General features: G+C 49.2%; 1 protein-coding gene across 5 annotated transcripts in view; it reads left to right on the forward strand.

Moving 5' to 3' along the window:
- The window catches only part of LOC100192124 (calcium-dependent protein kinase 18), a 46,558-nt gene that overhangs the window by 12,504 nt on the left and 18,369 nt on the right, over positions 1–15,685 (forward strand). For all 5 annotated transcript variants that reach the window (XM_044600814.1, XM_044600815.1, XM_044600817.1 and 2 more), the window contains exons 4-7: positions 6,152–6,263; positions 6,346–6,424; positions 6,545–6,714; positions 14,501–14,627. In XM_044600814.1, the coding sequence (XP_044456749.1) occupies positions 6,152–6,263; positions 6,346–6,424; positions 6,545–6,714; positions 14,501–14,627 (488 nt within the window). The remainder of the gene's footprint in view (positions 1–6,151; positions 6,264–6,345; positions 6,425–6,544; positions 6,715–14,500; positions 14,628–15,685) is intronic.

Here is a 15,685-nt window from a genome sequence, read left to right on the forward strand (position 1 = left end):
GGCGAATATTTCTTATTTATTTATTTATAGTTTTAATATTTTGATTTTCTTATTACGAGCAAAATATGCAGCAATGATTTATATGCTGAAGATTTCCCTTTTGAAGGCTAGTATTTTGGAATATTGGAGCTACTGTTGATATTTATTTCTTACGTTGTGATTCCTCATCCTAGATAAAATAAAGATTGAGAAGCTGAGCTATCACACATAGTGTGCTTGACCGTAGGCTGTAATTTTGTATGGATATATGTTACATTATTACTCCTTCAAGTTGAAACCAATTCTGCATGCACACGTTTGAATTGATTTCCACGTTTCCTTCAAAATCATCGAGTAAAATGTCAAATATATCACAAAAATTGCGCAGATATCTTTCTCAAGGTATGAGAAAAGTATCTACTCAGCAGAACAGCACATTGTACGCGATAAGATGTAAACATAGATGTAGACTGATGTGCCAAACTATTATCATGCCCAACATAACGTTACTGCCTGATAGTTCTTTTTACAGACCATAGAATGCTGAAGTCCGTGCATGATTCTGGTATGTGGAACAGAATGTTCATTGACCTTACCTGATTGCATGTGCCTGGGTTAAAACTACCATTCCTCTGGTAGTTCCAATTCGATCACAGTATGGGTTGTGGTTGAACATGCATAGAGGGCTGCTCATTTCTAAATTCATCGGCTACGTGTTTATGATCGATATTGTATTAATATGTCACTAGAAGGTGTAGTTTAGGAGAGATCAACATGATTGTATTCATCGGAGGTGTCGACTATGTATACAGAAGTCCTAGCCAAGTTCTATCTCTATGCCATGGTTTAAACACCACAAGGAAATATACATGGAAGGAAACCGTGGCCGGACTAGCTCTTGGGTAGGAAACCTATCAGAATACAATGCATGATATTATTTCTTGTTACACCCCCACCCAGTCGAAGCGTCGTCGTTGATGATGCCGAGACTGGAACGAAAGCGTTGAAAACTTGCTGTTGGTAGTCCTTTGGTCATGATGTCCGCGAGTTGATCAGTGGTAGGAACAGGAACATGAACTACTCGAAACTGTCCAAGAGCAACCTTCTCACGCACAAAGTGAATGTCGAGCTCAATATGCTTTGTACAACGATGATGCACTGGATTGACGGACAAATAAATTGCGGAGACATTGTCACAGAAGACAACGGTAGCTTTGTTGATGGGGCAGTGTAGTTCTCCGAGAAGTTGCCGTAGCCAGCAACATTCAGCGACCGTGTTCGCAAGAGAACGATACTCAACTTCAGCACTTGACCGGGAGACCGTTGGTTGTCGCTTGGAGGACCACGACACAAGACTATCGCCAAGATAGATACAAAAACCAGAGGTCGACCTGCGGGTGTCGGGGTAGCCAACCCAGTCATCGTCTGAGTATGCCGCAAGCTCGGTAGAGGAAGAACCACGCATGACCAAACCATGAGACGTCATGCCACGGATGTAGCGCAAAAGTCTTTTGATGAGAGCCCAGTGAACGTCCTTCGGTGCATGCATGTGAAGACATATCTGGCCAACAACATAGGAAATATCCGGACGCGTCAATGTGAGGTATTGCAAAGCACCTGCGATGCTACGGTAAAACGTTGCATCATGATAATCCTTGCCGGCAGAAGCAGGAGACCTTGGGCTTCGTGTCAACCGGCGTGGCAGCGGGTGTGCAATTAGACATAGCTGCACGGTCCAAGAGTTCTTCGGCATATCTCTCTTGTGACAAGAAGAAACCAGAGGCTGTCCGACGCACATGAACTCCAAGGAAAAAATTCAGAGGACCAAGATCCTTCATCTTGAATTCAGCCTGAAGTTGTATGATGATGGACCGAAGGAATGCTGGTGAGGACATAGTCAGGACAATATCATCGACATATAGCAGCAAATATGCAGTTTCGGATGCTCGACGGAGAACAAAGAGAGCTATCCAAAGTGGTGATGGTGAACCCAATGCGTCGAAGAAAAGTACCAATCCGAGTGTACCAAGCCCGGGGCGCCTGCTGAAGACCATAAAAGACTTTGCGAGCGGACAAACATGATCCGGGTGAGCACCGTCGATGAAACCAGTCGGTTGCTGAGAGTAAACACGCTCAACAAGGACGCCATTGAGGAAAGCGTTGCTGACATCAAGCTGGTGGACTGGCCATCGCCGTGAGGAAGCAAGGTGCAGAACGGTGCGGACGGTTGCAGGCTTGACAACAAGGCTAAAAGTCTCACCAAAATCAACTCTGGGGCGTTGAGTAAATCCATGGACAACCCAGCGAGCTTTGTATCTGTCCATGGCACCATCTTCATGGAACTTGTGACGAAACACCCATTTACAGGTGACCACATGAGCACCGGGAGGACGGGGAACAAGAGCCCAAGTCCGGTTGGCTGTAAGAGCGTCGAATTCCTCTGTCATAGCGGCAAGCCAGTGATCCGAAGAGCCTGACGGACCAAACAGGGCAATGGTGATGGCGAAGTTTTAGTGCTAGCAAAAGCAACATAGTCCCGGGCGTACTTCTGATTCGGCAGTAACTTGCCAGCTTGAGCACGGGTCACCATAGAATGCGACGGCTGCCACTCGTCCTGAGCATGAGGCGTTCGAGGTAGCGGCACCATCGATGGAGGAGGCCCGCCAAGTGTCATGGGAAGGACACGTGGTCCGGCGAGATGGAAGAGACGCCGGGTGCAGAAGAACTTGAAGACGGCGACGACGGTGTCCTGTCGAAGGACGCCGGCGAGCTGGAGGCGTTGGTCCTCGGTGTAGAGGACGGGGCCATGGCAACATGGTATTGTGCCATTGCAGCCGTTTGAAGTGAAGAGCCTGGGGTAGAATCTGCTGCCACGACAGACGGATTTTCTGTCATGGCAAGGGAATTCGCTGCAGCAGCAGCCGAACCAGTAGCGGCAGTTGGGGATGATGGCGGTGTAGCAGCGACGTTCCCCGCGCCTAAGGAGGATGCAGGGGCGGGCGGGGTGGCCGGGGGAGCTGGTCCATGTCGGCGACGATCATTGGCTGCCGGAAGGATCACCGGTGACGGCTCGAGAAAGAAGTGTTCCTTGGTGGCGAGGTGCTCGTGTCCCTGAAAGGAACAATTTTCTTGTCGAAATAAACATGACGCGACGTTAGTATGCGACGAGTGGAAGGATCATAGCACCAATAGCCATGTTGCTCAGGAGGGTAACCGAGAAAGGTACAAGCGGCTGAGCGGGGAGCAAGCTTATGCTGAGCTGTGGTCGTGAGGTTGGGTTAACAGAGACAGCCAAAAACGCGAAGATGCGTATAATCTGGAGGGGAACCAAAGAGAAGTTCGTGCAGGGTTTGGTGATTGCGAGGTTTGCAAGGACGGAGGTTTAAGAGATAAGTAGTAGTGCTCAAGGTTTTTGCCCAAAAACGTGGAGGTAGATGGGCATGAAAGAGCAAAGTGCGAACCGAGTCGTTGAGAGTGCGAAGAATTCATTCAGCACGCCCGTTTTGTTGAGACGTGTATGGACAGGAGAGACAAAGCGAATGCCATGTTTGGCAAAGAAATCCCAGGTGGCATGATTATCAAACTCGCGTCCATTATCTGTTTGAAAGCTAATGATGGGGCGTTGAAATTGTGTAGCAACATAGGCATGAAAGTTTGTGAAGTGCGAAAAAACTTCGGATTTATGACGCAATGGAAAAGTGGAAACATGGTGGGAAAAATCATCAAGAATGACTAGATAAAATTTATACCCGGATATACTCGGAACAGGAGAGGTCCAAACATCGCAATGAAGAAGTTCAAAAGCACAAGTAGCCCTAGACATCGAAGTTTCAAACGGAAGAAGGACATGTTTGCCTAACCTACAAGCATTACATGTTGTAGAGGGAGATTTATTACACGAGAATTCAAAAGACGCTAGTGTTCTAGACATGGAGTCGCGCCCTGGATGGCCAAGCCGGTGGTGCCATATGTCGGTGGAGGCGGTGGTGAGATGAGCTTGTGGAGACGCCGGCGAACCAGGGACAAGTGGGCAGAGCTCGCTGTCACTGTCACATCACAAAATCACCGCCCGAGTGTGAAGATCCTTGATAGAAGAACCAAGACTGTCAAATTCAACAGTGATAGGATTTTGACGAGTTAAAGCACGAACAAAAATAAGTTTTTTAATGAGATCGGGAGTAATAGAAATATCACAAAGATGAATAGGAAAAGAGGTGGTGCTAAGGGACGCATCGTCGATGTGTGTGATGGGCAGGCCAGCACCGTTACCGACGATGACACGAGTAGGAGAAGAAAAAAGAGTTGGATTGGAGAGGATACTGGGTGTGTTTGCGAGATGAGAAGAAGCCCCGGTGTCGAGGAACCAATCTTGGCCAGCGCTACCTCCCTAAAGAGAGAGGTTATGCAGGGCTGCATGAAGTGGCGCCTGATCCCATGGCTGCATTGGCGTTGGAGGAGGGTAGTAGCAAGGGTAGATCATACCAGAAGGCGCCATGGCCTGGTGCATCATGCCAGGAGGAGCGATGTCGGTGGGTGTGGTCCGAGGATGCCCGAGCTGGGAGCGCGCCAGGAGGGCGCCCACGCTTGAAACATCCCAGACACGGGATAGGCGCCCATGGGCCATGCAGAAGCTGAAGTGCTACTCGGGTGAGGCGCAGGTGCACCCGCGGTCTGGGTATTCTTCTTGCGACCATGTCTGCCGTTGCCTGTAGGGGTGGCAGGGCGGAGAGTAGGGGCCGGCGCAGGGATGGGTAGCAGCTGAGCAGCACGAGGAGGAGCACCACCAGCAAAGAGAGCGGTGGGAGTCGTCGGCAGCTGCGTGTAGCGGGCGAGGCAACGTTCCTCCTGAAGCAAGGCCGAGCGAGCCTTGGCGAAGGTGAGGCCGACGGGATTGATGGTCAGCGCGGCGATGGAGTGGCCGAACTGACTGTTGAGCCCGTTGATGAAGGCGAGGAGCATGTCTTGGTCGCTGACCGGAGCGCCGACGTCGCGAAGCGTGTCGGCGATGCACTTGAGGCGGCTGGAGTAAGCCGTGATGGTAAGATCACCTTGCACAAGGGTGTGGAACTCGTGCTTGGCATAAATCGCCCGTTGAAGACGATTGTCAAGGAAGAGGTTGTTGAGGGCGTTCCATGCCCGCTCGGCCGTGTCCGCCGGCTGGATGTTGATGTCGAGGATGTCGTGAGAGATCGACGTGTACAACCAAGAGACAATACACTGGTCAATCAGCGTCACTCGACGTCATGGAGCATGAGCTGGGCGCCGACGGTGCCGTTGATGTGATCAACAAGCCCGAGCTTGCGGAAGGTGATGTTGAAGTGAGTCTACCTGATGGTGAAGTTGGACTCCTCGAAATCAAGGATAGTGGGCACATGGGAATGGATGGAGAGGAGTTGGATCGCCACAGCCGAGGGACCGGAAGCACGAGGAGCGGAGTCGCCGAGGTCGGCGAAAGGATTGCCGCCGCCGTCGATTCTTGAGGAGGAGCGCGACATGGCGACAGGAAGGAGATAGCTGCAGAAGAAGCTAGGTTTAGAATCGATAGGTATCTGATACCATGTACTCCCTCTCTCAGTTTACAGGGCGTGCGCGTACCCCTAGGTCGTCAATTTGAACAACCTAATACAAGTCATATATTACAAAAAATATACCAATATAAACTTCAGATGTTCTATTTTCAAACGATATAATTTTTGTGTTATATAGTTTATATTAGGGTGATAAAATTGGCAACCTAGGTATATGCGCAGGACTTGTAAACTGAAACGGAGGGAGTAGTTTAGGAGAGATCAACGTGATTGTATTTATCGGAGGTGTCGAGTATATATACAGAAATCCTAGCCAAGTCCTATCTCTATGCCACAGTTCAAACACTACAAGGAAATATACATAGAAGGAAACCGGACTAGCTCTTGGGTAGGAAACCTATCAGAATACAATGCATGATATTATCTCTTCTTACAGAAAGCATCTATGTCATTAATGCCTGAAGCCCTACGAATTTTAAGAGATCTACCGAGTGAGTAAGACTAGGCATTTGCGTATCCAGATGACGTAGACTAGGCATCAATTGTAAGATATCTGTCGAAGGATGTAATATATACCTGGCTCCTTTTTGCTGCATGCAGAAAATAGCAACTCTACTGATCTTACATATTTTATGCCCTTGCAGAAAAGATAGCCGTTATAGCGAAAAAGATGCTGCAGTAGTTGTACGACAGATGCTCAAGGTTGCAGCTGAGTGCCATTTGCATGGTTTGGTTCACCGAGATATGAAACCTGAGGTATACTCCAAAAATGCGAGATGGAACCGGGCTGTCAAGATTAAGTGATCTTTCGAATTAATGCATCATATTGTGTTGCCAGAACTTCCTCTTCAAGTCATCAAAGGAGGGCTCCCCCCTCAAGGCTACAGATTTTGGCCTTTCAGACTTTATAACACCAGGTGCTTGCATATGTTGTAACAACTTGTTTCATAGTATTCATGCTTGACTTACTTTCCTGTACATATGAATCATATATATTGCTCCCGAGGTGGCATTTAAATTGATCTGTCTACTCACAGGGAAGCAGTTTCGTGACATTGTTGGAAGTGCCTACTATGTAGCACCAGAAGTGCTTAAGCGCAAGTCAGGGCCGGAATCCGATGTTTGGAGCATTGGTGTTATTACATATATTCTGTTGTGCGGAAGACGACCTTTCTGGGACAAAACTGAAGATGGAATCTTTAAAGAGGTAACTTTACCTAAACTATCATGAGAGAAGTCTACTTTTCAACCCTGAACTTACACGTTGGTTTAGGAATCAACCCTCAACTTCAAAACCGGTTATCCTACACCCTAAACTATTCAACCTGTGTGACGACCGGAAACCCTATGGAAGGGGATTGATCGCACAGGGAAGGAATCGGGGAGGAAACAGAGAAGTACTAGGTGAGAGCTAGACGAAGAGGGGATGAGAAGGTTCAGATCCAATTTCCATACATGCTTAACTCATGTCACGGTACAGCCTAAGTACCCCTCACGCGCACACGGCCGTTGGCCACACGCGGCCCTACAACACCTTGGGCTGGCCCACTCTCTTCTCATCCCCTTACACTAGTCCACCGATGATGTGTTCACATCGGGTGTGACAACCCGGTTAGGATTCAACCCCCCTGCCCCGTTTACCCGGCTTTGACCGCGTTAACTGCTGACTCCGCACGCCACGGTGTTGATCCCTCCTTTATGTGGGACCCACCCAGGAAATAATAATAATAAATTGTTTCATTTTCCCGTCCAATTAACTCTTGGAAACCTCGTTTTATCGTGGGAAGTAATTTGGATCAGCCGACCGGCCACAACTCCTGGCTGGTCGCATGCTTGCCCTCCGATTGTTGTGCGATTCATGCTCGACCACCACACGTTGGTGCCACGCGGCTGCTGGGGCCCATGCACCGCACACACCGCTACCTTATCTCTTCACGCAGGGGCGGTCTCCTCCACCCGTTTCCTCTGCTTTTTCCTCACTTCTCTCCTTTCTCCAAGGGGACAGGAGCACTTCCTCGTTCTCCCTCCTCTTGCGTCCAGATTTGGGGGAGGGGGGGTGGGGGGGGTGGGGGCTGGTTGCTGGCCATCAGGGGCAGAGCTATGGCAAGGTGGGTTGACAACACCGTTCGCTGCAAGGGCGGAAACCGATGCTACAACTGCAGATGCGGCGACTAGCGTCTCTGGTGTTATGATGGCGTGATGGGCTGGACGTACGATGTTATGCAAGCGGTGGCGCCGTGGACGGAGGCACTGGCTACCGCATGAGTTGGATGTTGCAACCAGCGGCGCCGTGAGCTGGGACCAGCTGCTCCCAGAGTTGCAACCGGCGACACGGGAAGCTACGGCAGGGAGCGCTCCGGAGTCGAGAATGCCGCGACCGGCGTCAGTGGAAGCTAGGACCGGCTACGATGGATGCTGGGACCGGCAGTGGCGGATGCTATGAGCTTGCCACTAGAGATGCAACGGAAGATGTTGGATTCTGGGACGGGTGGTGGTGGATGTTGTGACGGGGAGACGACGACTGCAAGCAGTGACACTGTTAGGACCTACAACGAGGCATGCTATGACCGGTGACAATAAAAGCTTCAGCCGGCAGTTCGAATAGCTGGGACAAGTGACTTGTCGGGCTAGCGGTGCCATTGGTACTTCAGGTGGGCGGCCGTGGGAAGCGCGCGTACGAGCCCACACTGGTACGAATTTGACAGTATGCTTTGTGTAACTTGCATGTCATATACTATCCCTTTAACATGTGGTCAAACTTAGTCTTGAAAAACGCATTAGGCCCTATATAGATAGAGGGAGTATACGACATGAAACTGTAAATGGCCTTAAATTTGGAGCAAACTATTACGTTTTGTGCACCAACCAGTAGAACCAAAAGACCGAACTGATCAAGAAGGTTGGGTAATCCACATATACACCCCCCCTCACGTGACTCGATAAGGTGTACACGTGTAGAAAGATGGAAAGCAAATTTTTTATTTTTTTCATGGCAAAGTGTAATAATTTAGTAATATCAAGATGATACCATTTACATCCGGCCTCTGCAACAACATAATATCACGACCTAGTCAAGACATTGAGGATGCACACAAACAACAACACCACATAAACATAAACATAATATCATAGACCTAGTCAAGACATTGAGGATGGGATGCACACAACCCGAAAGATGTCCCAAACAAGTTGGGGTAAGCTAGAGGTGAAACCCATAAGATCTCGCAACCAACTGATGATTCTGGCACATGGATAGCAAGCTTCCACGCACCCCCTGTCCATGGCTAGTTCTCTGGTGATACTCCAGTCTTTCAGATCCCTCTTTACAGACTCCTCCCATGTCAAGTTCGGTCTACCCTGACCTCTCTTGACATTATCGGCACATTTTAGCCGTCTGCCATGCACTGGTGCTTCTGGAGGTCTGCGCTGAATATGCCCAAACCATCTCAGACGATGTTGGACAAGCTTCTCTTCAACCGGTGCTACCCCAACTTTATCTTGTATATCATCATTCCGGACTCGGTCCTTCCTTGTGTGGCCACACATCCATCTCAACATGCGCATCTCCGCCACACCTAACTGTTGAACATGTCGCCTTTTAGTCGGCCAACACTTAGCGCCATACAACATTGCGGGTCGAACCGCCGTCCTATAGAACTTGCCTTTTAGCTTTTGTGGCACTCTTATAGAGAATGCCATAAGCTTGGCGCCACTTCATCCATCCGGCTTTGATTCGATGATGCACATCTTCATTGATATCCCCATCGTTCTGCAGTATAGACCCCAAATATCTAAAGGTGCCCTTCTGAGGCACCACCTGCCCATCCAGGCTAACCTCCTCGTGCCTAGTAGTATTGAAACCGCATCTCATGTACTCCCTCCGTCCCAAAATTCTTGTCTTAGATTTGTCTAGATACAGATGTATCTAACACTAAAACGTAACTAGATACATCCGTATTTAGACAAATCTAAGACAAGAATTTTGGGACGGAGGGAGTACTTGGTTTTAGTTCTACTAAGTCTAAAGCCTTTGGATTCCAAGGTTTGTCTTCATAGCTCTAACTTCCTATTGACCCCGTCCGACTATCATCGGCTAGCACCGCATCATCCGCAAAGAGCATACACCATGGGATATCTCCTTGTATATCCTTTGTGACCTCATCCATCACCAGAGCGAAAAGATAAGGGCTCAAAGCTGACCCTGGTGCAGTCCTATTTTAATCGGGAAATCATCAGTGTCGCCATCACTTGTTTGAACACTTGTCACAACATTATCATACATGTCCTCGATGAGGGTAATGTACTTTGCTAGGACTTTGTGTTTCTCCAAGGCCCACCACATGACATTCCGCGATATCTTATCATAGGTCTTCTCAAAGTCAATGAACACCATATGCAGGTCCGTTTGCTCCTTGTATCTCTCCATGAATTGTCGTACCAAGAAAATGGCTTCCATGGTCGACCTCCCAGGCATGAAACCAAACTGACTTTTGGTCACGCTCGTAATACTTCTTAAGTGGTGCTCAATGACTCTCTCCCACAACTTCATTGTATGGCTCATCAGCTTAATTCCATGATAATTAGTACAACTCTGAACATCCCCCTTGTTCTTGAAGATTGGTACTAATATACTCCGTCTCCATTCTTCTGGCATCTTGTTTGCCCGAAAAATGAGGTTGAAAAGCTTAGTTAGCCATACTATAGCTATGTCTCCGAGGCCTCTCCACACCTTAATGGGGATACAATCAGGGCCCATCGCCTTGCCTCCTTTCATCCTTTTTAAAGCCTCCTTAACTTCCAACTCCTGGATTCGCCGCACAAAGCGCCTATTGGTATCATCAAAGGAGTCATCCAGTTTAATGGTAGAGCTCTCATTCTCCTCATTGAACAGCTTGTTGAAGTACTCCCGCCATCTATGCTTAATCTCCTCGTCCTTCACTAGGAGTTGGTCTGCTCCGTCCTTGATGCATTTGACTTGGTCAACATCCCTTGTCTTCCTCTCTCGGATCTTGGCCATCTTATAGATATCCCTTTCGCCTAACTTCGTGTCTAACCGCTGGTAGAGGTCCTCATACGCCCGACCCCTTGCTTCACTCACAGCTGGCTTTGCGGCCTTCTTTGCCATCTTGTACTTCTCTATGTTGTCTGCACTCCTATCTAGGCAGAGTCGTCTAAAACAATCTTTCTTCTCCTTAATAGCCTTCTGAACATCATCATTCCACCACCAGGTATCTTTAGCTTCTCTTCTACTTCCCCTGGACACTCCAAACTCTTCTGAGGCCACCTTACGAATGCAAGTCGCCATCTTCATCCACATATTGTTTGCATCGCCTCCTTCCTTCCAAGGGCCCTCCTTAATGACCCTCTCCTTGAACGCCTGAGCTACCTCTCCCTTGAGCTTCCACCACTTTGTTCTAGCAACTTTGGCACGCTTATCCCACTGGACACGAATCCGAAAGCAGAAGTCAGCCACCACGAGCTTATGCTGAGGTTGACACTCTCTCCAGGTATCACCATACAATCTAGGTGCGCACGCCTGTCTTCTCTTCTCGAGAGGATGAAATTTGGCTAGAGTGTTGACCACTGCAAAAAGTCACTAGATGTGATTCTCTCTTTTGAAAGAGGGTGTTAGCTACGATCAGGTCGTAGGCTAGAGCAAAGCTTAAGACATCTTCCACTTCTTGATTCCTGATGCCATAGCCAAAGCCCCCATGCACCCCTTCAAAACCCATGTTAGATGTACCCACGTGGCCATTGAGGTCTCCTCCTATGAAGAGCTTCTCGCCAATCGGTACACACCTAACCATGTCCTCCAGGCCTTCCCGGAACTCCCTCTTGGTGTTATCATTATGGCCTACTTGCTGGGCATACACGCTGATAACATTGAGAACTAAGTCCCCAACTACCAGCTTGACCAGGATAATTTGGTCCCCATCTCTCTTGACGTCTACCACTTCATACTTGAGGCTCTTGTTGAGCAAGATGCCTAAAGCTGACATGACCAACCATGCACAACAAATAAGCAAAAACAACTTTTCACCGTCTTTGACACCACACCACACAAACTGCGAGAAAGGTACCCCAAAAGCAACGCATCCAGGAAGGAAACAAGTGGCGCGCAAGCACCGCTGCCACGTGATCTAATCACTGAACGGTCAGATCGTGGGTTTTCACCCTACAGAGCATGCCTAAGCAATCTCCGAAGAAATGATTTTATGGACATAATGCATAGACACCGCCATCGGTAGATGCGATCAACAAAGGTCAGACCTAGGTTTTTCACCCCCAAAGCTCAACACCTGGTTCTCGAAGAGCACCACCTAGCCGAAATCACCTTGTGTTGCCACCACCACTTGCCAAAGAAGATGGTGCTGGCAGGAGGGGCACACCTACACCTAAGTCATGTGATCAAAGCCACACGTGTACACGAACTGCCGCACAACTTGAAGAACCGAACTTTGTCAATACCTTCATCTTGCACGTGCTACACAAGGCGATGACGGCGCCAAGATGTGGTGACGTATTTGTTGCCACCACAAGTCCTAGACGCACCACCCCCACAGACCTTCCCCACTGTTGCACCGCTTCACGTCAATGTTAGCCGTAGCCAGGTGGAAGCAAAACCGCCTCCTGAATCAACGATGAATCATTGGTTTTGGGCCGGGAAGACTACCGCCGCTAGACCGATCCATGCGGCCACCGGACGCTCTCGCGGCAGGCCCGGAAGGGCCCATATCAGACCCGCTCGTGTACCACCGCCACAGCCCGGACCATTGTTGCCGTTGCCGCGGGCGGGACCACCACCCTCCCTTAAGTTCCGCCACGAGAGGAGAGGACCACTTCACGCCGCCCTGGCTTTCACAATCCCGTCCACCATCGCCCCACATGGCCCAACCCCCACCGACAAAGTGAGGGTATCCCCCCTCCCCCCTTTGTAGTTGAATTGCGAAAGCCGAGACATGGACCCAATGATGTCTTGGTTCTGATACCATATCAAGGTTCATGCACCAACCTGTAGAACCCAAAGCCCGAACAGATGGAGAAAGTTGGGCAATCCACATATACTTTAACACAAACCATCTTTGGAGGATTTTAAAATATTAATGCATTTTCAGGAAGTAGGGCCTATAAACATAAAGCTTGAATCCTTGTTTCTCGCGAAATCTTCGCTACTGAATAAACAAAGTGGACAATTGCATTACATGGATGATGAATACAAGTCACCATGACGGTTTCAGGTTTAATTGAACCAGCTAACAAGGTCAACTATGAATTCAGACAAGAAAAGGTGGAGATTTTGAGGGAATTGAGCTAGGATTTTAGCCGGTCTAGGATACACGTAAGAGGCCGTATGGAACATGACAACTTGGGTTTAACCTGATTACAAGATGGATGCTCTCCAGCTCTATAAATCTTGGCTCTTATAGCCCTGAAAAGCAGAAAAGCAAAAGCACACAACTGTGGCTGTTCTCGGGGATTTGAACATCGATCCACAAGATCGCCAGGGCGTCCGATCAACATAGACAGCGTCATCATTTTCGCGCAAAGCGGTAAGTGGTGATGTCGACGGTTAGATCAGAGATCGGCGGCTGACGGAGTTTTAGGCAAAACGAACCAGTCCGATGGTAACTGAAAAATTCAACACTGTCATATTCAGGATTCAGAGATCGTGAGACACCAATCTTTCAACGAGGTTCTGAATGTTAGCAAATGCTCGTGTTAAGGAGTATTAGTATTGGTCTAGGAGTCCTTATTAGTCTATGTTTAGTTTCCTTACACCTCAAGTCATGTGTAATACATATAAGTATATATATATATTAGAGCCTAGGTTTAGGTCTCCGGATGCCGCAATAAAGTTAAGTTGCTTTCCTAACATGGTATCAGAGCCTAGGTTTAGGTCTCCGGATGCCGCAACTCGTCCTTACGATCCAATTTTTTTCCGTCTTCTCTTGATCGATCTGTTCTGGGTCGATCTCGTTCGCTGCCGACCTCCTCCTTTGGCCGGCTAGCTGCTGCTCTTCCCACCATGCCTTGTTGTGCCACCGCTCGATCTGTCCGTCGGCCCAGTCTCCTGCGAGCCGGTCCCTGCTGCCAGCCTCCAGATCGAACCACGACAACTTGTCCAGCATCCAGCCGCCTCTTAGATCGATCTCCACGGTGTGTCGCCACGTCGAAGCATGCCTCCAGGCCGCTGCCTTACGTCTGCTTGTGGGATACAGCCGCCGTCCATGCAAGCTACTTGCCTGGTAGCTGGTGGTGGTCCGTATGTGCGGCTGCTGGCTCCATGTCCCGTGAGGGATGCCACTTTGGTGTTGCTTGATCCGTTCCCATCTTGATTTCAATAACAAAAAAAAACAGTCCAATGTCTTCTGCATACACGATGGATTTTGCATCTTTGTGTTGTGTATGCTTCTGCTTCCTAGCTTTTACCTTCCTTGTTTTCCGCTGTGTCCATCAAATCCGTTGATATTTCGTGTTTCTCATGCCATGCGAGTCCACAATAGCTTTGTCCGTCAGCCTTTTTCTGGTCATTGTCCTCTCTATAGAATTTCTGTAGCCTCTCTTTGCATTGTTGATCTAAGCCCATTCTCTTGCCGCCGAGCTTCTTTCGCCGTCGTTTTTCATGGGCCATGATTCTTTAAGCAATGCTTCTTCTCTTGATGTGCCATCTTCTTTTGACAACCCATCTTCTCTTGATACTTCTATTGTATCTTCTATTGATGTGGTGTCTTCCTCCGATGTGCCATCTCTTCGTTATCCCCTTTGGCGACTCGACAGGTTTCGAAGACTCTTCATGCTACGACGACACTCTCAAGACGCGGATTGCTTTCCTAACAGCTAGCACAGGTGGGGTCTAGGACCTCTAGGTAGAAGCACAATGTAACACAATATTTGTGCTTTTAGATAAGCATGGATATCTTCGTATACTCTGGTTAACTGTTTTTATGGCTAGTCTGAGTTTCTTCTATTGATTGTGTTTTTTTTGTCTACAGGTGTTAAAAAACAAGCCAGACTTTCGTCGGAAGCCTTGGGCAAACATTACTCCAAGTGCTAAAGATTTTGTACAGAAGTTACTAGTTAAGGATCCCCGTGCAAGACTAACTGCTGCTCAGGCATTATGTATGCAACTATTTATCAATATCGGATATGTTTTTTTCGAGAAAACACAAAAAGATTTTTGCGTTTCTTTGTATTGAAAAGATAGGGTTTATGTTACAATCCTCCTAGGAGGTACAGAACTGATGATGAAAAACGGGTAATCAGTGCACGTCCCAAGTCTGGGGGATGATATCGCGAAGGCCAGCAGCTCCCGCCTTGGCCCAGAGCGACGCCTCTTCCTTGATCTTCACAACAAGGTCTTGCGCCGAAGGCAGGGCGCCCTCAAAGACGCAACTGTTGCGGTGTTTCCAGATCATCCAGGGGGTTAACAAGGCCATGGAGGCCAGGCCTTTGCGCATGGACTGCGGTGTCCCCTGCCTGGCAGTGTGCCACCAGCCCAGGAGGGAAGGTTCATGGCGTGGTGGCGTGCATGGCATGCTTAGCCAAGCGATGATGTCATGCCAAACTTGCCTGGAGAAGGGGCATCGAAGTAGCAGATGGTCCATCGTCTCGGGGTCCTGGCAGCACAGGAGGCAAGGGTCGTGGTGCTGCAGCCCACGGCGTGCCAAGCGGTCGGTGGTCCAGCACCGGTCCTGGTCGGCGAGCCAGTGGAAGAAGCGTACCCGGGGCGGTGCCCAACTCTTCCATATGAATTTCCAGGACTCGCTGTGGATTGATCCCTGGAAGGTAGCCTTGTAGCAGGACTTCGCAGTGTATGATCTGCTCGTGGTCCACTTCGAGAGGAGTTGGTCAGGTTCCTCGGTCAGGGTAGTGCGCTCCAAGGTACTCCAGAGGTGTATGTATTGGCCAATCTCATGGATACCTAGTGTGCCCTCGATGTCGCGTGCCAAAGCATTGGCGTGGAGCCCCTCCGCGACAGTCCGTGCCTTTCTCTTGCGCTTGGGGATGCAGGCGTGGAGCTGTGGTGCAATCTCGCTGATGGAGCGGCCATTGATCCACCGGTCATCCCAGAATAGGGTTGTATGGCTGTTGCCCAGGACCGTCTCGGTGCAGGCGAAGAACAGTGCCCGCTCGTCCGCAGAGAACTGCGAGCCAAGGCTGCTCCATGCCCTGGTTTG

The sequence above is a fragment of the Triticum aestivum genome, chromosome 2A (genome assembly GCF_018294505.1).
Source record: "Triticum aestivum cultivar Chinese Spring chromosome 2A, IWGSC CS RefSeq v2.1, whole genome shotgun sequence".
Classification (NCBI taxonomy): domain Eukaryota; kingdom Viridiplantae; phylum Streptophyta; class Magnoliopsida; order Poales; family Poaceae; genus Triticum; species Triticum aestivum.